This window comes from Grampus griseus (genome assembly GCF_964374135.1).
Source record: "Grampus griseus genome assembly, chromosome: 3".
Taxonomy (NCBI): domain Eukaryota; kingdom Metazoa; phylum Chordata; class Mammalia; order Artiodactyla; family Delphinidae; genus Grampus; species Grampus griseus.
In genome coordinates, this window is record NC_139019.1 from 100,956,557 (window position 1) to 100,980,320 (window position 23,764).

Below are 23,764 nucleotides of genomic sequence, written 5' to 3' on the forward strand. Positions count from 1 at the left end.
CATTTTATATTCCCTTTCAGCAATGCTAGGACTAACTTTGTAAAATGAATATACTTTCTACAGCTTTGAGGGGTTTCCATTACAAAATTTAACCCTTTTCCTACCAAGTGTCCTGTGTGTTTCTTTACATGTGTTTCCCCTACCTCCAGAGGGTCACTTGTTCAGCTTCTTTAGAAAAAACAGAGCAAATATTAAAACTTTGGTGGTTCATATTCTTTCGGAATAAAGTGCACAGTTTCCAGAAAAACTATGCTTGATTCAAGGGTTCTTTCAAGGAATTTTTTTCCTAATCTAAATTTAACTCTTACCTTCATTCTCACCATTTGAATGAATACAATTTCTGACCTTTTTGACATTTTCATCAGTCCTGAGGAGATTGTCTAAACACTTTATGCATGATTTTTGATATTTTTCTGCTTATTTTAAATCTTTTGAAAGGTAATGAAAACAAAATAACTCTTGGTCTTGGCATTAATACATCTCCTTAGATTCCTTAAATTTTTTAGACCTATTAGGTATCTAGCTTAAAATTACATTTTAGCGTCACAGAAATGTAGATGTTAATGTGGCTTCCAAGAACAACTTCCCGACCTTGAAATTGTTGCAGCTGCTCTAGACCGAAATCTGCTGAAACATTTCCCCACTCATGTTTCCTTCTCTCCTAGAAGGAATAATGTCAGCCCGTCTGGATACAGGGACAGTGTCCTTGTATAGTTCAGATACACGCAGAATTTTATCGCCCTCTTTAAAAAAATTTTTTTTAACTAAGCTCTTAGATGGAAGCAAACTTGAGCTAATGATGGAGAGTAATAATAATACTCAAATTAGGACCCAGAGCTTTTCTGAGAAGTCGTCTTTAGTTCCTCTTTGGCGTGCACATGTGGGTATCTTGGTTTTCCCAATTTTATTCTACTTCTTTTAGGAAAATGAACAGAAATAGGCATCACTGCCTTCTGGCCCATTGTTTCACTTTCAAGAAACACAGTTTAAATGTTAACTCCTACCAGCAGAAGCCAGAAAGCGCTCCAGGATGGTCTTGAGCCAACTGCAAAGGCACGTGTTTTCCACCCACCTCCCTAAATAACGTAGGTTGGAGGTGCTGCCCGTATTAGCGTGATGGGCCCCCATGACGAAATTTCACATGCTGTGAATATATGTTGTTATGACTGGACATTTTATGACATTTATGAAGTTTTTATTTTGGGGGGGGTTGAAAAGCATATCATCAGATTCGTGTTTTGAAAGATCACTCTGGCTGTACTTTAGAGACTAGGTTGGAAGGGCCTGAAGAAGGTGCAGGAAGATCAGTTAAGGGACTTTTGTCTTCCTTCAGGCAAGAGAGGAAACTGGTTTGGGCAGGATGGTGATGGTGGAGAAGGAGAGATGTTTAGGAGGCAGATTCAGCTGGATCTGGTGATAGCTGGGCTCTGGGGGGTTGAGGGAAAGAACAGTGTCAAGGTTGAATGAGCTTCCTCACCTCTGACTGGATGCACACTTGTGCGATCCAACTAGGTACATGGGATTTTCATCAGTTTCATGTGAAATCGTGTGATGTCGGTATCAGGCTGAAGCCAGGGAGGCTCAACCTCGTGCTGTGCGCTCATTGTGTGATATTTGGGGAAAGCCTGACAAATAGCCATCTACTTTCCTCAAGGCGAGAGGAGTTTCACCAGGTAGGCAAAAATTGTAGGATTCCTGTAATCACAATATACTTAGTTTAAGGAGACTATTGTTGAAACAGTGTGGGAGGAAACACTTTTTTTTTTTTAACATCTTTATTGGGGTATAATTGTTTACAATGGTGTGTCAGTTTCTGCTTCATAACAAAGTGAATCAGCTATACATATACATGAATGGATAAAGAAGGAAACACTTTTTTATACTCATTTTCAAGACTGACTGGCTAGTGTCTGGTGTTCAAATGAGCTAACGCTCAAGGCAACATCCACAACTACATATAAACGTTAGAGAGTTTTACTTGCTGTTGAGGACATTAGCTACAAGCACAAAGGAGAACTGCGCTTCTCCAAATGTGTCATTATTTTCACTAGCAGCTGTCATGGGTGGTTTGTTCATGGGGGAAGGACAGGGCAGGGGGCTGGATCATCAACGTTTTGGGCTCCATTATAGATAAACAGTGGCATTCAGAGAACTGATGGCTGTGTTCAGTGTTGCACGGGTTGTCAACAGCAGACTCAGGGTTGAGACTTTGAGCCTTTGAACCAGTTTCCTAAAACGAAAACAAAGACAACAACAACAAAATAAGTACAGTGTAATAACCTAACCTAAATATGAAATCTGTCATTAGGTTGCTCGAAGAGCAGATGTATCCACTGCATGAAATGTTTCCGTTCTCTGCCATCATCCCCGAGCTAGGAATTTAAAATCATTAATCTTAAATATAATATCATCCAGGAATCTCTTCATTCTTCTCAGGCTACATTGATTATCAGCTGTAATCACTCTGGCCTGCTACCCAGTTATAACTTCTCCAACAATTGTATTGGTTGGATTGGTGTCTCTCTTCTGTTTCTGGGGGTTAGTGGAAAGATTGGGGGTGAAGACAAATGAGTTCAAGAAAAGCCAAAAAAAAGAAAAAAATCAGCTATTTTAAAATGACTGGTGATGATAAAAAGAACTGTCATCACTAAGCCCTTTGACCTCCAGAATAGAAATACTGAGCTAAATTAATATGAATGACCCTACTAATTTTAGGGCCGAAATGTAACCAGTGAGGCTCTCTGTGAGACTTATCTCTGTGTCTATTTGGAAAGGAAAAGTGGAAAGGCTGATTAGCAAAGGTAAAAAATATTTTCTCAGGATGCTCTGGGGAACAGAATCTTACTGCTGATTTTATTTGAAAAGGTCCAGTTTTGCCATAGTCCTTCTGAGAACTGTACCCCTTGCTTCCTGGCTGCCCCTAGGGCTGAGGATGACCTTTGAGGATTGCTGTACATATATAACCCCGGATCTCCCACTCCTCTAGATACCACAGCCTTCAAGGTACCCAGGGCTGACCTGGTTTCTGGAAGTGAGAGCCGATTGTCTCTGCTGTCAGCACTGACTCCGCATGTCCTAGGCTGGCCAGTTGTTTCGCAGAAGACTTTTTGTCCCACGCTTATTGCCTGGTTTGAAGCAGATTTCATTTCCTTGAAGGTGCTTGAAAGAAAATCTGCTTGAGGTGGCCTAAGGCAATAATTATTAGAGCAACCTTAGTTAAGACATTAAAAATCCATAGGAAACAGTTATTATTATTCTTTCTTTCCCTTTGTGAGGGTCTCTCTTTTTTCATGACTCCTCTCCTAATAGTTTCAGGTCCTGACAGCTGAAGTCCTACATCTTCTGCGAGGTGAGAGTCCGTTTATTTCATCTGAATCAGAGTCTGCTTTATCAGTGTGATACAGCTCCATAATGCTCCAACCTCTGCTAGGTGTCACCCAGCTTGTTAAGCAGACGGTCCCTGCCTCCCGAATGCCTTCGAGCAGTTATGTGTTTGAGAGGAGGGCCTCTCGTGTGGATGTTCCAGCCATGTCAGCGTGGCCTCGCCTCTCAGCTTGCTTTGTTTACCCAGCAGCTCATTACTTAAGAGTAGCCTGTCAAAAGAGGTTAAATATTCTTTGGGAAACATGGTCACTCACATCCTTGAGATGCCACAAATGTATTTAATAAAGGGAAGATTGGCTCGATAAGAAAAACGTGATTAACTTGCATCACCAGAAAATGTTTTTCTTCTGTTATTCCAGTTGAGTTTCCACAAGCATTCATAAGCACTAGCAAACCTACGGGCAATAAATTGCTGCAGCCGACACATAAAGACACCAAGGGAAGCAGGGAAAATGATTGCTGATGATTCGTTCTAACTACTTGACCTTCTGACCTCTTCTCTAGATATATGACCAAGATGGGACACTACAGCACTTTATTGATGGTGGGGAACCTAGTAAGTCGAGCTGGATGAGGTATATCCGATGTGCAAGGCACTGCGGAGAACAGAATCTAACAGTAGTTCAGTACAGGTAAAGTATACCTTGATTTACCGCTTACAAAGCCGAAGCCCTTTGCCTTGCATATATAAATTCAGGCTTGCTGCTAGTTTTGAAAAAATCCTGCAGAGTCCTGAAGAACTCTGCAAGGACTGGCAGGAATTTTTTTTGCTAGGTTCGTGATATCTCCTTAGTTCTCCTAACAGTAATTTATTGAGAATTCGGGAAGAAAGATGTTAGGAGAAGGCCTTTTTTCACTCACTGCATGTGATAAAGTTACTTCCACATCATCACCTGAACTTTCATAATGGCCTGAGTGAGCCCAGCGAACTCACTGACTCGGAGTGATTTCCCCCAGAGCAGACGTGTCCACACGTAAACAGGAGTTTAGAGATTCAGCCCCAGGTCGCTTGCCTTCAGTCCCCTGCGGTCTGGCTGTCTCCTAGGGAGAACAGTTTGATTTGTACAAAGGCATGGGAAATCAAGAACTCTCAACACTCCCAAAGCTGCTTTTCTAAAACGGTTATGCTCGGCAGCCTTGGCTGAGTCAGAGCAACCTCTTCTGATCCCTTGAAAGGTGCCAAAGTGTTTGGCTTTGGTCCTGCGACAATTCAGAGTACGTTTCAGGGGATGAGGTAGTTCCGGAGCATAGAGAAGGCCCTGGTCTCCTGAGATGTTTGGGCAAAGCCCAAAGGGTAACAAAGATGAGGTGAGCCACCCCCATTGCCCAGAGTCTCATAGGGAGGCCTGGGGTGGGGTAGGGGCATAGAAGCAGGGTGGATTCCCAGAACCTAAGCCACACCTGCCCAGTGCACCTGTTGGTCAGGCATTTCCATTTAATGCGAAAAGCTGGAGTGGAGACAAAAAGGCAAAGACAGATCCCATAGGAAAAAAGCCCTGCCACTAAGCCTTCTTTTCTCAGAATCCCTCGAAAACATGTGCCCTGTAAATATATGACCTCAGTTATAAACAGCCGTGTTCCCTTTCAGATCAGAAGCAACTGTTTAGCTTTACCAGGCACCACAGACACATCAAAGCAGAAGAGCCCTTGCTCGGCAACTTGGAGTCCTGCCTATGACGATTTATTTTCATTCTCATTTTTTTTTTTTTAAATGAAGACTTAAAAAAAAAAAAAAGCTTTATTCCCCTTATAGGTTAAAGGCTGCACAAATCTGGCTTGCTCTCCAAAGGCCTCCAAATTCAAAAGGAACATATTTGGGCAGCATGTGACTCACTGCCTTGGTTTCCTAGGCAGTTATCTTTCATTACATAAGGGTTTAAACGAACTTGTGTACGACGGGATCTGGTTACAGTCTGTATATGGGCCTCACCCACCTTCCCTGCAGCTGCATCTCTGTCATGAAGTTTTTATAAAACTCGGAGCTAGAAAATTAGTAAAGGTTGTGCTTCTCCATTTGGCAAGAGATAGATTGGCTGGTTCTGTCATGGGCACCCAGGGAGCTCTTGAGGCAAATTCTGACTTTGGGAAAATAAGAAACCCCTACGAGGAAGGTGGGTATGAGCAAGTCATTACCTTTCTGTCAATGTTAAGTGGGTTTTATTGCTCCCTTTCCTGATGGCACTTACACATCAAGTTCTCTCTGCCGATCTGTTTTCGATTACTTCAGATCTTTATAAAATGAACTACAAAAACACAATTTAAAAACTGGCATCCGTCACCAGTGACCACGTCCAAGAGTAAGAAAATAGAAAAGTTGGACCCCGAAGAGCTAGCCTAATTTTTATTGTACATGAATGTCCTCTTCACAAAAAGTCAGCTGGTTTAGATTCATTCTGTTATGATTTGTAATATCTAAATGGAATTTTCTTCAAAGAACCCTTGATTGATTGACCCTTAGCTGAACGTTTTGTTTTTATTTTGAGGCTGACAATAATGTTTGTTGGCGTGTGTTCTGCTTCAGCTGCGTTGGGACGCCATGAAGCTATCTTTATGAGTCATCCAACCACAATACTAAATACATGTCAGCAAAGGAAATATTATCTGAAAAGGGAAAAATCCCTTTGATGTGCTTCAACATGCAGAGATTTCTGCGAGTTTTGGAAGCTCTGCCCGCTTGTAAAGAACGGTGTACGCTTACACATTTTTTTCCCCCTTTCGGCCTACTCTGTGCCTCCAAAGACCACCCATTGCTCGAAAACAGTTCTGCTCTTTCAGCGGCAAAGTGTGTCATTTGGTTTTAGCACATTCATTTGCCGGGCGCTGTGTTTATATTAAGGGAAGCCAAACCGAGAGATGAAATGTTACAAGGGTGAAGTACAAAGTCGACTCAATTTTTCTCAAGTTAGGAGATGCCAGTGATTTATAGCCCGGCTCCAATTTTGATTTTTTTATGTAGCAGTGGAAAGAATTAATAAAATGCACAGCTCTTGGAGGTGCGGAGGGAGGAAGGGGAGTGAGGTCCGGACAGCTGGCTGGAGTTTTTGTCAGATATTCATAGAATGTTGGGAGAAAACACTCTGCTTAGCTAGCAGTGCCCTCGTGAGACAGAATGGCAGCAAGTAAGGAAAATAACAAGATAAATGAAATTTTTGCAGCTGCAAGTAAAATATTGAGAATCTGCACTTTTTTTTATTGATCTTTATGATCCTATTGCCAAGAGCCACTTTGTGGTGACAAAATATGTTGACAAGTGCATATCTCACTGCCATGAAAAATGTGGTGAAGGCTTCGCATTATGTCTGCAGTGTTACACAAGGAACAAATTGCCCTGCTACGGCCAATTCCTTACAGAAAGGCTAAACTTAAGGTCCACCAACCCTAAACACTTTTATCTTGAACTTGAGGCTAATATTTGTAGCAATTCTTCATTGAGAAAACCCGTCGCAGGCTCCTCTTTCTTTTAATCTGTAGATTTTTCTTTACAGTGCCACAGCTGTTATAAAAAAGTGGTTATTTCTTGGTACCTTCACTCCATCATTTCAGAGTGTAATCTTTCAGCCAGAGTAAAGTGCTCCTCTTGTATTTACTGAATTTCCATCCATTTCACATAAGCGGGTTTTTCTCTTCTCCTGTATCAAACTTTAGAAAAAAAGGCAATGGGGAAGACTTTTATTTCTTTCAGTCCTTATATCACAAAGCTGCTTAATTTTATTACAAATTAGAGAACTCCCAATGCCAAGTTGTAAGAATATACGCAACACTTTTCCTTCAAATAAGAAATCAATAGTATCAATTTATATGTGAGGTTGAGGCACCGGAGTCTGCAATTTGCCAATAGAGAGAATCTTCTCATTAGTATGAGATGGAATTTTTTTTTTTTATTTTTTTAAATGAACTCTTCCTTTCTGCTGTCTCCCGGGCCAAATATCTTGTCTCTTCATCCAAGAGGTTCTGTGGAGGGACACTGTGGAAATAAACTGTGAGCTATTTATCATACCAGGTTACAGGCTCTAATTGGTTGTTGGGAACGATAAGGTGGGTGCAGATTTTATTACAAACAGAAACTGTTTAGGTGGAAAGCTGGGCAGAACTTTTTCGGGGCAATAAAAGTGTGGATGGGGCACATGAGTCCTACCGATTACTAAGCTGGGTTTTCTTTTGTTTTGAATAGGTCGAATATATTCTACCGAGCCTGTATAGATATTCCCAGGGGTACCGAGCTTCTGGTGTGGTACAATGACAGCTATACGTCTTTCTTTGGGATCCCTTTACAATGCATTGCCCAGGATGAAAACTGTAAGAATTTATTTTAGCTCTGAATTCACATTTCCAAATACCTATTTCAAAGCTAACTTTTTAAGAGTGTTGTTTGAAACTCCTGAAATGCGGTTCACTCTGCTGTGTAACACAAATGTGCACGTCTGTTCCATCATTTTCTTTTCCTTGTATGTCCTTTGCTTTTTCACAGGGAGTCTTGACTTGTACAGGCCAATTTTTCTTCGCCTGCTTATGATTTTAAAACCTTTGTCCTTTGTCCTGGTTTTAAATCATTGCCAGCAGAAATGTTAAGGCAGTTGGTATTTACTGAGCACCTACTATGTGTCTGTTTACAAGAGCAGCATAAGATACAACTTCTCCTCTGAAGGGATGCACAGTCTTGCTGGAGTCGCATTATTTGCAAAAATGAAATAATGAGAAAACACTGTTGTTTCATCAGGAGTAACACCCCTCCAGTCGATTGGTTTTGCTTCCTCTTAAGTAGTCATTGGAATGAGAAATGGTAGGAAAAATCATAGACGTATGATTGAGGAATTTGTCTCTCTCTAAGCAACTTAGTCTAAAGTGAACCATGTAATTTTCTTCTATCTTTCTTACCTTGGCAATCATTATGTTTAAAAAATAATCTAATGTCTAGGCAGATGCAAACTTTTGCAGCAATTTTCACCTAAACTTTATATATTTGTTTTTATCAATTCTTTGGGAAAATGTTATGCAGTGATTTCCAGTATTTGGAACAGAATTAAGTGATTCTGATGTGCTTCAGTGAGAAACACTGGTTTTAATGACACTGTTTTTTCTTGTCATCAAATTGACTAATCTGTGAACTGATAATTTGGGATTATACAGTAGAAAAAGACACAGAGAGAACAGATCTATTTAAGAAACTTCATTTTGGAAAAAAAATGTGTTATTTTAATTTTTCCTTCTCTACTTACTTTCTCTCACACACATATAAACTCCAAAAAAATGTTTATAATACTACTGATTGAAATGCTGATCAGGTATTTCTTTTCCATGTTATCTTTATTTTCTTTGTAAAAAATAGAATCCTCAAAAAAGCATATTACTCTCAACTTTCCTTTTCCAATTTACCCTAACCCCAAACCAATCTCAAATCAAAAAATGAATCTCTGGACATGTAAGTACATTCTTCTTACTTCCCAAGTTTCCATTGGAAAGTTTCTTTTCTGCAGTCCTACTCCTGTTTGAGGGAGTGTCTGTTTCATAGGAGAAAATCTCAGTGTTGGACATGAGTGTGTGGTTGGTATTACAGGCAGAAATGGCCGTGGCGGCCAGTGTGCTTTGTCTTCCCACAATGGCTCCATGCCCAGCTCCCCTAAAACTAGATGTAGATCCACACACAGAAAAGCACCAGGATCAACTCCCCTGATCTGCTGACATGGGCCTGTCTGTACATTAGAACCTTGGTGTAACTTCACCTTCTAAAGGATGGAATCTGATCCAAAAAGATTCCAGAAATCTTATAAGGCCTTCTGTTTCCTCCTTTAGTACAGCCTGCTCCAGACTCTGAAAATATTGTGGTATGTGTGTCAAGGGATGTCTGGGAGTAAACATATCAAAGTCTAGAGTTGTAAAGTACATGGCACACAGTCCAAAAATAAATTCATTCATTCATTCATTCATATTTGTTGAATACTTACTAAGGACCAGCATCATTGCTGGGTGCTACAAACGTAGCAGTGAACAAAACAGACAAGAATTCCTGCCCTCCTAGAGCATAGAGTCTAGTAGAGGGAGACAGATTATCAACCTGTATATGAGTAAATAAATAGTTTGTCAGGTAATGATAAGTGTCATAGAGTTAACAAAGCAGAGAAGGGGTGAGGAGTGCCAGGAGTTGGGAGTTGCAATTTTAGAGATGATCGGGGTGGGCCCTACTCGGAAGGTGGCCTTTGGGCAAAGACTTAAGGAGATGAAGGAACAAGCCATGTGTTCTTTGGGAGCAGTGTTGCAGGCAGCTGGACTCCAAGTGTAAAGACCCAAAATGGAAATGCTACTGGCCTGTCAGAAGAGCATCACAAAGACTGACATAGATGTGTCAGTTGGAATGTATTGGTTGAAGTGGGGAGGGGTTACCTTAGATTTGGGGGAAGGGATCTTGTAGGGCCCAGGAGGTCACTGTCAGGACCCTGGCTTTTACTCTGTGTGCCTTGGACAAAGGGAGTATTGCAGAGTTTTGAGCAGAAGAGTGATATGATCTGACTGAAGTTGTAACAGGATTACTCTGGCTACTGAGTGGGGACCTGACAATGAGGGTGAGGATGGAGCAGGACCCAGTTAGAGGCTGTTGCTGGAATCCAGTGAGGGGAGGTAATGGTGGTTTGGACCAGTGTAAAAGTGGTGGAGGTGGTGAGAAGTGGTTGGATTCTTGATATATTTTGAAAGTAAAGTCAACAGCATTTGCTGACACATTGGATGCTGAGTGAGAGAAAGGAGTCAAAGATAACTCCAGGACTTTGGTCTGAGGAGCTGGATGGATGGAATGGCCGTTTACTGAGTTATGAGTCAGACATGGGAACTGTGGAATGACTGCTCAGGGAATGTGTTTCTTCCCCTTGACGTGGATCTCTGGGGTGGAAGTCTCACATCTACGACATTGCTTCCACCTCGTGATGCTGTTACATGGACGAGAGGGATTTAGGGGCTGAGCTGGAGGATTGGGGGTTGTATGTGCCATTCACAGCCACCTGACGATGGTGTCTAAGAGCGTACCAGCTGGTCTCCAGTTTCAGTGTGATAGTGCCATCAAAAATGTACTTTCTGGCAACACCAAGTGCTTTGCTTCTGAGGCCTTCTTTCTCCCATTGTCCAACCTGCGTGAAGCATTCTTGAGGTTGCTGATTAGGGTATTGAATAAACTCTCCCGGGGCACATGTTATGTATCATTTAGCACCTGAAATCCTTGGAAGAAAATTCACAAAGCTAACGCACCTCGAAGTATTGTGGATTCAGTAGGTAAACTATGCAGCTCTTTTAGGTTGAGTTCAGAGCTCTAAGCAAGGGTGGAGGGAAGTTTAAAGGGAATTAAGTCATTGACTAAAATGCTCAGCAGTGACCATCTCCCTCCCCCCTAAGGGTATTACAGGAATTTTATTTCAGTTCTTGTCTCAAAGTCATATATCTGTGATGTGATTGGCCACCCAGGAAACCAGCAGAAAGCTTCATCAGATGGCGTGGGGAGAGATATATGACTTTGACTCTAACTCGAAGATGGATTGTCATTCCATATGATTCACGGAGAGACCTAGGGATGCTTTATAATGAGGGATCCTTATTCTGTACTGAGAAAATACTCTGTGTGATTTAAAAGCACAGATGTGTGAAAGGGCATGGACAGATAATTTAACAGATAGCCTTCTGCAACTCTGAGTAATTGAAATCATCTCAATGGAATTAGCAGTTTGAAGACAATTTTTATGCTACCGAGTTAGCCACAAAATAAATTAGGTACCCTAAAAAGAAGCTTCTTGAGATCAAAGACTTATTTGACAAAATGCTTCCACAGAGCCTCCTTATAGTGCTATGCACACAGTAAACAATTAATACATGCTCACTGGATACATATTGAGAATTTTGTTGCCATTACTAGAAGGGGTACATAGTTCAGCTAGATTTTTTTCTTGGTTAATGAAATTGATACATGGTCCAAGACATTCAAGTAAAATATGATTTTACTTAGTGAATAATACTTATTAAGCGCTTTCATTTATAAAAATATCATTTTCTTCTCATGGTTCTTTCAACGGCGAAAGTACACATTTCCTATTGAGCATGTGGGCGGGTTCAGGCTTCAGTCACTGGCCCCTCTGGCAGTGGGACACGCTCACTGCCTGGAGGAGCCATTGAAAGCAGCCTTGCCTCAAAGAGAAGGCAGCGTTTCACACAGGCACTTGGGTTCTGGAAGCAATTCCTATGTTATTTTCTTAAAAAAAAAAAAAACAACCCATAGTTATGAGTGTAATAGAGCTCCAAAGAGAGCGCAGCTCTGTCCACTATGGGCCTTTCAGAAGAGCCTGAAGGAACGCCTGTGTCGACAGATTGTATCCGCAAGAAGGAATGAGGTTCCCCAAAGCTTCCAGTGGGGGATTAGCTCCTGCAGAGTGTAAAGACCATAGTGTATTCATATTCATTTCAGAGGAAATTGAAAAAAGAAACCTGGGAATAAATGTTAAACACGTCTTCCTGCTGCTTTTTCTGTCCTGGCATGTGAAGCTGAGGTAGCAGAATGTGACACTTGATGGCAGCGCAGAGGTTCGCTGCACTGGAGTAAACTCTGCCCGCAAGAGGCCTGCCTTTTTCCTTTGATTTTAATGAGCAGAAAATAAAAATTGGCACCTCTGCACGGCGCACTGACCCCACCATCCCACCAACAATAAGGAACTAGACCCCGGATAGAAAGGCCCCGCTCAAGCCTTCTACCTATGAACATTGAGGCGATTACAGTATAGTTCAGTCCAATGAGAACATCTGTGTGCAAGGCCCTGTGGGAAGCATTGTGATGGGGTACAAAGCCTCAGACCCCGTCCTCAAGGAACTCCGTGCAGGAGAAGGCACGTAGCAAAAACTACAACAGCAAACCTAACGCAGGTGCCATGTGAGATGGCCGTAGCAGCGAGCCTGGGCTAGGCGGGTGTTAGGCTCAGTCTTACTGCAGTTGGGAGGGGCCCGGTTCTAGGCTCCTTGTGCACAGTGAGCAGCTGGGACTGGATCCTCACATAAATCCAAGAACCAGAAGTCACTGTTTTGTCCCTTAACGGGACTAGAAAAGTGCTATCCTCAAGCCAATAGGCCATTGGTGAAAAAAACAGTATGTCATGCTCCAAAAAACCAGCCCCAGCTATGGGAGGATACAGGGTTGGATTTTGCCTTACCTGCCAGTTGTGGAAACCCTGGGCCAAGAAGTAATATAAAACTTGGCTCAGAACTGAAGGAACCTGTAGGGTCCTAGAACAAACAGAGGAGAAGTCACCCCAGAGGGATGTCTTGGTATCTGCACAGGACTCTAACAGAAAGCAACAGCCACTGAAAACACCTTCACAGAAGGAAGTGGCAAAAGACACAAGGAAACCCGTTGTCATGAGAGATTTGACCTCTTGGGCTCCTTGATCCCAGCCATGCTTTAGGATTGAGGCCCTCATTCCCCCGTATCTGGGGGTGTAGAGGTCTGAAAGGTGCTCCCGGATTTATACTGCCAACCCAGATCTCTCACCGGAGCCCCAGGATCTTGTCTACCTGTCGAATTCCCACCTGCACTTGCCTGTCTCAGAGGTGTCTCAAACTAAGCATGGTAAAGTGAAACCATCCTACTCTGTCCTGCAAGCTGCCTCTCCCCCAGTTCAGTACCTCTCACTCCCATTCATCCAATTGTTCTTTCTAGAAACCTTGACCACTTGTTCTTTCTCACCTCTTCTATCCAATCATTCATAAATCCCTGTTGATTGTGTATTCTTAAATGAGTTTCTTTTCATTTCTGCTGCCACCTCCCGATCAGCCTCACCATCAGCTTTGGCCTGGACCCCTGCGGTAGCCACCTGCATGTCACATTTTCCCTTTTAGTATCACAGCAGCCAAAGTGAAAATTCACTGATTTGTTGATTTTATTGTTTCAGCTTATTCACTTGTTTTGTTTTTTTGTTTTTGTTTTTGCGGTATGCGGGCCTCTCACTGTTGTGGCCTCTCCCGTTCCGGAGCACAGGCTCCGGACGCGCAGGCTCAGCGGCCATGGCTCACGGGCCCAGCCGCTCCGCGGCATGTGGGATCCTCCCGGACCGGGGCACGAACCCGTGTCCCCTGCATCAGCAGGCGGACTCTCAACCACTGCGCCACCAGGGAAGGCCTCACTTGTTTTGTTAATAGGTAGTTCGGTTCCATAGATCAAAATACAGAAAGTAATATGGGCATATTAATTCTTCTTCCAAAAGGCAATCAGTTGAAACACTCTTAGGTGTCCTTCCAGATGTATTTTTTTGCCCATTCTCTCATTTGAGCATATTCTCCCTCTCTTTCTCTGGCGCTCTCACTCTACCCCTCCCCTTGTATGCAAATAGCAGCATACTATATATTCTTTGTTCTGTACCTCGCTTTTTCATTTAATGATACAGAGTGATGATGCATTTAAAGCATAAATCTAATAACCTTATACCCTAGCTTAAAACCCTTCTTTGGCTAGCCATTACTCTTATAATCAATCCCTAGTTCTTTAATATGATAGTCCATGGGCTACATATAGTTTCCAGAAATGTTTTGTATGGCTCACATAGTGTTTTGCAAAAAATGGAATTCAAACATCTTTACGCTGGCCATGCCCTATTTAGTTTGCTGAAGACCCCACCGTCCTCTGTTGTATTAACCTGCTTCCCAGCACTGATTTCTGCTATGTGCCCTGCCGCCACGGGCATTGGGAATTGTGCTGCCTTCTTCTCCAGCCTCAGCTACAGCCCATCTCTGCCTCGTTCTCTGGCCACATGAGTCTGCTTTCCATTCCTTCCATGCCCTGAGCTCCTCACCTCAGCATGCCATTCCGACTTAGTGACACAGCTGCCAACGTGTCATCTCCTCTCATCCCCTTTTTCCTCCCTTTGCACCTGTCTGATGCTGTGTACCCTTCAGGACTCACGTTCAAGGTCACTGCCTCAGGGAAGCCATCATTCCCACCCGAAGTTTAGCCATCCCTGTTAGACATTTTCTTGGCCTCCTTTCTTCTCTGTCATACCACTTATTACACTTGTAGCAACTGTATATCGTCAATTCTAAAATTCATATATTTTTCACATTTTAATCTTTCTGAACCTGCTAAGTGTGTTACAATGATCAGTGACTTACAATTAACGGTGTGGCTTGCAATTAATGGAAGTTTAGATTTGATGAAACTGAGTAAATATTTACCTGTAAGGACATTTGTATAATATCTGTCTCTGTCACTACAGTTTACGTGGCCTGAAAGCCGGGGCTGTGGCTCTCTTGTTCCCCTGTATCCTCAGTGCCAGCAATGTCAGGCTTGTCACTGATGCTCTGTACGCATTTGTGGACTGAATGAATGGATGAGGGTGTAAAGTAGGACTTTGTTGTATAGATCCTGCATTGCATTCTCTCAGGGGTTTAATTCTGCAGGATTTGATGAGTTTATGTTCTTTCCTGACTAAATCCTTTAGGGCTTTGAAAGTTTGCCCTCTTTCCCTTAACCTTTGTCTTATAGACTGAAGAGATTTTACTTGCTCACTATGTCTTCATGTAGAAACCCCTTCATCCTTTTGGGGAATTGCCTTAGTCGTTTCTGGGCCTTTTGCAGTGGTCTGGACTGTCATGGCTTGGGATAACATAGTGTTTTCCGATTCATTTCTTGTCCTCTTATAATTCCCTGTGTTTTGTTAATACTTTTGTTTGTTGGGCCAGTCAGACTGGTATTAGGAAGAATGATCCTCTGTGTTCTTTTAAGTCCTGCTTAAAAAATTGTGCTTTGTATCTGGACCTCTAGGGTCCTGTGGAAGTATGCAGGCGCTCTGCAGGACAGCTTCAAGAGCAAATATGGTTGCTTTCATGAAACTTATCCATTCCTAGCCTTACTTTTTTTTTCTCTCTCTAAATTATATGCTCATTTCATTCAGCAGGGTTGAATTTATTCACAAGTACAAGAAAAGATCATGCCAAAAGCAGAATATAGAGTGCAGGTGTCGCTGCTATATCTTGAAAACATAGTATGTTTGTTTTGAAGTGTTCCATAGGAGGAAAGAAGACAGAGAATAACCATCCCAACTCTTATTACCTAAATGATATTATTATCATTAACTCAGATCCCGTTTATCCCACATCATTATACAAACTGGTATACACTTTTCTTTATTACTATTTTGACATTGATTATTAAACTTAGAAAAATCCATTGACCCACACATTCTTTTGTTTAATAGAAAGGTGGTGTGCCCTTAACAATTTTTGAAAATGAATTTATTGGGTTACTTTCCAGGAGCTTAAGTGAGAAGTCAGCATTTATAATCTATACTTAGAGTATTATTTGTATGATTTCCCCCAGAGGCATCATATTCCTCTTTCCAGCAGTGAGCTTCTGGCTGGTTTTCCTGCTCTCTTGCATGTTGATGACATCTTCATTCTACAGTCTCCCCACCCCGCCTTCCTTCCTGCTAGTCTGGCCTTCCCAACCCGCAAGAGCTTAGTGTTGCCTGAAGACTTGCGGGTTTCCCTGTGCTTTGTCTCTTCCGGATTAGTTATAAACAGGCTAAATAAGATGAATTTTACCCTAATCTCTGACAATGCTGCTGTTTTGTTTTTTTTTTAATTAAGAAAGAGCCAAAACATAAAACATTTCTCCTTTTCTTTCAATATGTATTTCAAAAGTCACAGTCTGTGTACAAAGATTTTTTGAGAGTCTGAAATGTATGCACACATTTCATATTGGTTATACACTTTGCCCCAGAAGTTGAAATTATACATAAATTTTATATGTGAAATATATACATAAATATGTCTGTACATGTGTATATAAGTGCATATATAACATATGTTTATGCATGGGTATATATATACACACACACAGAACTCTGTACTAGCTGTAAAATGTCCTTTTTATTTTTGCAACACAGCTATTGAGCAGACACAGAATGGGAGTGTGGTCAGAAAAAAGTGCCTTGGAAATCAGAAAGCTAAAGCTTCCAGCTTAGCTGTATCCTTGACCGAATGTATGACCATGGGCAAATTATTAGACCTGCTTGGTCTTTAGCATTTTCTTTTCCTTCTTTCTTTTTTTGGTAATAAGAGAGGGTAGGATTAGATCAGTGGTTCTCATCTCTGATTGTATATTAGAAGTACTTGGGGAATTTCAAAAAATGCAGATGCCTAGGCCCTACCAAGAGATTCTGGTATTTAAAAAAAAAATCTCCCCTGTGAGTCTAATATGCATTCAGGGTAAAGAACTGCCAACTAGACAAACTAGGCTCTCCCCTGGTCTGTGAGTCTCTTATTTTATTTCTCCTTCGTAAGACAGGATGGGCCAGGCCAACAGAACCCTGTAGGATGAGCTATTCCTTTTGTTGGATTCATCAAATACATGTGATTGTGTAGAACACTCAGAGTTGAAGAGTCCTTAGTGGCAGCCCATTAACCTCCACACGTGGTGTCTACCTGTCCACTCAGGCGTGGAGCCTCCTGGCGGTCACGGTCCCCTACCACTCTCTTTTTGTAGTTGAGGACGCCTGAGTCTTCGTGCTTCGTAGGACTCTCAGAGATGGTCCATGTCAGGAAAGAATGAGAGCTCCCAGTTCATGTATTTCCTCCACGTGGCCTTGAACTAGTGGCCAACAGCCATAGTTTACTTCCCATCACTAACCTTTTTGCCAGTCATCCTTTTTAAACTTTTTGGTCTCTAATTTCCCTCTCTTGACCACCCTGTAACCTTGAATCTCTATGATCTCTGAAATACCAAGAAATACATTTTATTGACAGAGTGGTTACTTAAAAAAAGAATAACAGTTTATAAGCATATTAGGTTCTAATTACCTCTGAACCTGTGGGTTGACCGGTGAATACATGATATATATTATTAACACAATGGCAACTTAAAAAAAAGAAAGAAAGAAAAATTTCATGTATATTAGGGTTCCCTCCTCAAAAATGTTTCTTTTAATTCTTTCCCCACTCCCACTGCCACCACCCATGCTTGACTCCATCTCCCTTCATTCCAGTCTCTTCTAGAATAAGAATGGTGGCTGTTGTTGATGGTAGGCCCTGTGATGAGCACTTTCAGTATCTCATTTAAACCGCATAAAAGGGGGTTTAAAGATAAGGAAGCCAGGGCTCCTAGAGCTCAACATCTACCGAGTGGCAACCATAGCATTTACTAGCTGCCATCTATGCATTATCGCACCCAGTCCTTCCAGTAACCACTTTACATTTTACCAAGGACTAAATTGTGTATTCAGATGTTCTGTGTTTTCCCACAGTCACAAAGGTATTACAGTCAGCCTTCTATATCCAAGGGTCTGCATCCGCAGATTCAACCAACCACAGATGGAAAATATTTGGGAGAAAATTTCCAGAAAGTGCCACAAAGCAAAACTTGAACTTGTTGCATGCTGGCAACTATTTACATAGCATTTACCTGGTATTAGATATTATAACTAATCTAGAGGTGATTTAAAGTATCCGGCAGGATATGAGTAGATTATATGCAAATACCGTGCCATTTTATATACGGGACTCGAGCATCTACAGATTTTGGTATCTGCGAGGGCTCTGGAACCAACCCCCATTGGATACCAAGGGACAGCTGTGAATAGTGGAGTTTAAGTTTAGGCCGTCTTGACCTCTAAGCCATAATGCTATTACTGTTAGGATGATTACTTCCATTGTCCTCATTTTACAGATGATGAAACAGAGGCACAGGGAGATTGCGTAACTCCATAGATCTTTCTGATTCCAAACCCCGAGTGTCAAGCACCGAGCTCCAAGATTGCATACTCTGTCGCCTCCCACTCTTACCTTACACACCGCACCCTGTCTGTGCATCGTGCCTCACTCGGGCCCTTCCTGAACACTGACTCTTTTCTTGCTGTTCCTCTGGTCAGAAACAGTCAGTGTCTATTTCTTAGGCCTGAAGACTTCTGTTTATTTATTTGGACATTAAAGGCCCTCTGAGATCTGCCCCCCGAAAGCCCACGCTGTGCTCGGTCAGCTCGATTCCCGTGCCATCCCACCAGCGTGCCAGACTTCTGTCTCCAGGCGTCTTTCATAGGGTTGCCTTCATCTCTTCAGCCAGTTTTTCTTGAAAACCTGTTTTGTGCTGGCAGGATTGGATGGAAGGCCTGAAATCCTGAAGGCTTGAATCTACCTTCTCTGCTCAAGGCCACCCTCTCTGGGGAGCCCCACCTTTCTCTCCCTGTCTCTTGCTGTACCTCCCATCTGAGAACCCCCAAATCTAGGCTGCAGTGTGGAGCCTCGTCATGGAGTCTTTTTATCTCAAGTCGTAAGTGAGCTCTGTGAGGGCAAAGACCATGTATGAAAAATCTCAAGCAGAAAATAGGTGCTTAATAAATATAGGCATTTAATGAGTTCATTTGTGGTAATTGTGCTTGTCCCCTTAAATCAAATTGTCTGCTCTATGTCCATTCTGAGTCCAGAAAAACCAATTTTTAAACTGTTAACTTATAGGAATCTTTTAGAAGTGTGTGTTATTATGCTTATTTGAAGGGCTAACAAAACTGATCTTCTCAACCCCTTGCTGTTCTCCCAGTAAATGTCCCCTCGACGGTCATGGAAGCCATGTGCAGACAGGACCCCCTGCAGCCCTTCAACAAGAGCAGCAAACTCTCCCCCGCTGCCCAGCAGCGCTCCGTCGTCTTCCCACAGACTCCGTGCGGCAGGAACTTCTCCCTCCTGGATAAGTCTGGGCCCATGGAATCAGGATTTAATCAAATCAACGTGAAAAACCAGCGAGTCCTTGCAAGCCCGACCTCCACCAGCCAGCTCCACTCGGAGTTCAGTGACTGGCATCTTTGGAAGTGCGGGCAGTGCTTTAAGACTTTCACACAGAGGATCCTGTTACAGATGCACGTGTGCACGCAGAACCCCGACAGGTAACCCCACCTCTCATTGCTCGCCGGCTGTGTTTGCTTCTGAGACTCACTGCTTGCCTTCTTGTCGCCTCCTCCAGTCACACCTCGGGGAGAACTCTGTGATCAGAGGTCTGCATTCTGGAAGGTCATAGAGTAATGTTGGGCCCCTCTTTGGCTTTATTGTGTAGAAGGGCTGCATGAACAGTGGCTGCAGAAAGGAATCTGCTGTCGCTTTCCAAACAGCTCTGCCCAGGTCTAACGGGAGGCAAAATAGAAGGCACATTGATGAATATCATAGATGGAAAAATGAGGTCAGGATAATTAGAATCCTCTCTGTCTTCCAAAGATAATATAGCTGGCTGCTCTGCTGCTGTTCAGTCGTCTCAGGGTTCACCTCCAGTGTGCCGTGAGTATGAACTTAATTAAGTACTAAGAGGTAATGAATTGGAATTTTTTGCTTAGTACTATTTTTCTTCAGAGCATGCAAACCCATAAATCCTGCAAAGCTGTCAAAAGGAAATACCTACTCTGCTAGTGATGTGGAGGAAAACAGATGCCACTTATTCAATAAACTAATATCCACACAGAAGAAAAATGTTGACTAGATACCTCAGAGTCAAAGTTGCTTTGAAAGTTTGTCAATAAAGAATTTTATGGCCATGAACTGAGGATGAAATTTAGCTGAACAAGTGAATTAAAATTTCAGGTACTCTGACGAGTGGCACAGTAGATATAATGGAACTATTATTTATGAGTCAAAACTGGTTTATTCGACAGTCTTGATAGCTGGGAGTGCAAAAGACAAAAATCAAATTAATTCAATAAGAAAGGACCGTGTTTTATCTCCCCTTCACATCCTATGAAAATTTGATTAAACACCAAATATCTAAGAATATTTTGAATATAAAAGCAGAACGTAAATTTTGGAAGTAGGATAGGAGACTCGAAAGCAGGACTCCGGAATTATTTTCTTAATTTGGCCACTGATTAACCTTAAGCCACTCAGCTCTCCTTGCCTTATGATATACATCCAACTCTCCCCTCCCAGCTCTGCAGGATATGACAGTGTACTCGAACCCAAGCAGGCAGGGAGGATAGAAGTGTGGTGGAGAGGGGGTGAATCTTTTCAGAAATAATAATGATCCATTTTAGGGTACACGTGCACATTTACATGTGTATATATTTTTATTTGTGCCATTCTAGAAACTACTTGCTTGGCATCAAGCATTGCTGTGACTGATTGATGCTGAAGCATTTGTATTACAGCTGTTAAGGCAGTTGTGTCTTTATAATCTTTTACCTTCGATAGGAGAGTCCCCTGGTGAAAATATCCACGGACTTCTGCATATCTTAGTACTACTGGCTTTAGAGGGGACACAAAAGTTTTGAAAATGTTTTCCTTACTCCAACAGGGTTTTTTTTTTTAAAGTCTGCCTTCCTTGCAAGTATACAGATAGCCTCAAGATATATCTATTCAGAGTTTGCAAAGCATTTTATTTTTTTTAATATAAAAATGCATTAAAATCTTGTTATAAACTTGCTTTTTGAATTGAATGAGTTTAGGTGTATGGATCTGTTATTTGCACAGGTTCATTGTGGTCATAGTAACTGAACATACAAGGTAAGATAAAATGATAGTTGAAAGTTTCTGGATACAGGAACTGAAAGCTTAGCTTTGGGTATGATACAGTTTCATGCTGAATGTCATATAAAACAATGAAAATATGTGTTGGTAAACAGAAAGTTAGCAAAACAGACTGTCTTGTCTGACCCCAGTTACACTTCGAAAACCGTATGTGGATTATGCTTTAAGTCCCTATGATGTCTGTTCTGTCAAATAATAATGTCAGAATTTATAAAGCATCTATGTAATCTGTCAGAAAAGTACCCTACAAATTAGAAAACTTACGTGTACAAAATAGACTTCCACGAGAGACTGTTAGGTCATCGCTGATTCCAAGCTAATCTAGAGTTACTGGCAAAAATCCAAGTGGCTTGAGACTCCCACCCAGTGCGAGACCCTGGTGGGCTTATTTGATGCAGATGCCCAGGTGTCGTTTGGCCAGGTTCCCAGATGAGGTGAAGTAATGTGCTTGATATTCAGGTAGATCACCAGCGTGGAATCAAATTATTAAAGCAGTGGATTCCTACTTCTCTCTTCCCTGTGCTTTGTTGGTGAAGACTTGAGAGGCGGTATGATTCACCGTCATTCATGAATAAGTTAAAACTAAGAATTATGAGTTCAAAGAATTAGTCCCTTTATAGGCAAAGTAAGAAAGTACAATGTTTCTTACTAGTAATGGGGAGATGCTTGAATTACTCCATCACATCTGAGTTGATTACTGGAGATAAGGGAAATAGAGATGCCCAGTCTCTTTGACCCACTAGTTTCATTGAGATACATAATCTCATTGAGTTACATAATTTGCTTTTAGCATATAGGTTCTGTATGGTGTTCTAGAACGTAGCATGCTCTCCTGGTACCGGCAAGTTTTGAAGTACAAGATACTTTCCCTAATTCTTGACCACACAGGTGAATTGCTAAAGAGGAGAAACATGCAGAACTAAAATGGAACATCAGTTTGTGCACGGTTGTGAAATTTGGAGTCATTCCTCTTATTATCCATGTGGAGACTTACAACTGCTGAATATACATATTTTCTTAGCGATTGACTCCATAAATTCGGTGGCTTTTAGTCTTTGGCGGTTTGTGCCCGTTCAGCCATATACAGTGAAAAAGCTTAGAACCTGCCAGTCAGAAACCATTTCCCTTCTATTTGAAAAACTCAAACGTTTTATTTTGCTAGGAAAATCTTGCTAGAACTAGAGGCAAGAAAGGGAGACACAGAAGACAAAGTCAGAAAGTAAACAGGTTAGAGTTTCAAACACGTCCAAATTTGAAACAGGCCCCCGAATCTTAGGTCCAAAAGATTTTTCACTCAGCACACTGAATATTTGGCCATGAAACCCAAGACATTTGAACCTTCATGAAAGAGACTGTGTGTGTCTTTATTTGTGAGCTTTTTCATGTGAGGGACCATCAGTAAGTCTATGCCTTGATATAAAGGAAGGAGATCCGAGGATACCCTGGGTTGTCAGCATTACCATTTTTCACTACCGTGTTATTTACATTGAACGCAGAAAAAAATTCCATTTGACCTTTCAAAGTAGGAATTAGCATTAAAGATAAAAATACACCCGTATGAGAGCCCAGGAGGCACAGAATCGTTATTTCTTGATTTTATTCTGTTAATATTAAACATACAAAACCGAAAGTCTCTTCTTCTTTTTTCTCAAGCTACTGACTTTTTCTTTCCTGAGTGAATTCAAAGGGAAGAAGCTGTCAGAATCTAGATTAACCTAGATCTAGACTAAGGACTAGGGACTTAGGGACCTCATAAACATTTGAGGTTTGGCATAAGCTTATTACCTGGGCCAGGGCAGCTTGACTGACTTGTGCCTGAAACAGGAATTAGAAATCCCTTTTCTCTTCTGTTTTTCTGCTACAGAAACTCTCAACAGTCCCATTTGGGGGCGGGGGCAGTCCAGAAAGGGGTAAGCAATGCCTTCAATCATAGTGGATTATTTTCTGATGAATATGTTCTTTTTATTTTCTGCAGAATGTCTTTTTAGTGCTTATCTTTATTTTGCATCATTTTCCTTTCCTTTCTGATTGAGCTACCTGGGGAAAGTTTGCCTTTAGCCTCCTGGGCATACTGTCAGCCGTTCACATTTATGTTTTGAGTATCCTTGTTTATAATTGGGTGTGGTGGTACCAGAGGGGAAGATAACTCTAGAAGGAGCCGTTTGGTGGGAGGAGCCTGGAGATAATCCATCACCATAATAGTTTCTTTGGAATGTGTCAGTGTTCTCGTGTTCCATTGTTTCCCCCTCCCCCAAGTGTGAAGGTTACCTTCTTTCCATGTTCTCCCAGTGTTTCGGCTGCATACTTGAGCCACTTTCCTGAAATCTTTTTCTCCTTACATAGAGCTTAGTTCTTTTCTCACTCCACACAGCTAGCAGTGGACCTAAGTAACGCCCCGTATGAAGTCTCGGGAGATGTGCACTTGGGCTTGACTGACGGGGAGCAAGGCCCAACTTGCTCAACTGTGGGCCCAACTGAACAACTTTTGTCCTGGAGGCTTTCATGCCATGAAAGAAAAATCAAAGAAGGATTAATAATATATTAAACCAAACCACACTTAATTTTGTTAAATGTTTCATCCTTTTCCTATGTGTACAACAAACCAATTACAGACTCAAAGTAAATGAATTGCACATTTTACTGGAGTTATCTTTAGCAGAGGAGCCACCAGTTACAGAGAATGCCAGGGGACATACAAAATTGTCTTGCTGCTTTCTTTTTGCTTAAAAATCTACTGGCATTGATATACGCTAACTAAATCGACCCAGGCTTTTTCTGTTTTTTAGATATTTCATATTTGAGGACAGAGCACATTCTCGTTTTTCGTGAAGCTTTATATTTCTGTGTTGGAACAAGCCACACGAGGCTA

The 23,764-nt window shown here is 41.8% G+C and overlaps 1 protein-coding gene across 1 annotated transcript in view; it reads left to right on the top strand.

Moving 5' to 3' along the window:
* The window catches only part of PRDM6 (PR/SET domain 6), a gene marked incomplete at both ends in the record, with an annotated part of 99,092 nt that overhangs the window by 64,375 nt on the left and 10,953 nt on the right, over nt 1–23,764 (top strand). Inside the window, 3 exons of the mRNA XM_082651686.1 lie at nt 3,889–4,016; nt 7,556–7,680; nt 18,929–19,271. Coding sequence (XP_082507812.1) covers nt 3,889–4,016; nt 7,556–7,680; nt 18,929–19,271 — 596 coding nt within the window. The remainder of the gene's footprint in view (nt 1–3,888; nt 4,017–7,555; nt 7,681–18,928; nt 19,272–23,764) is intronic.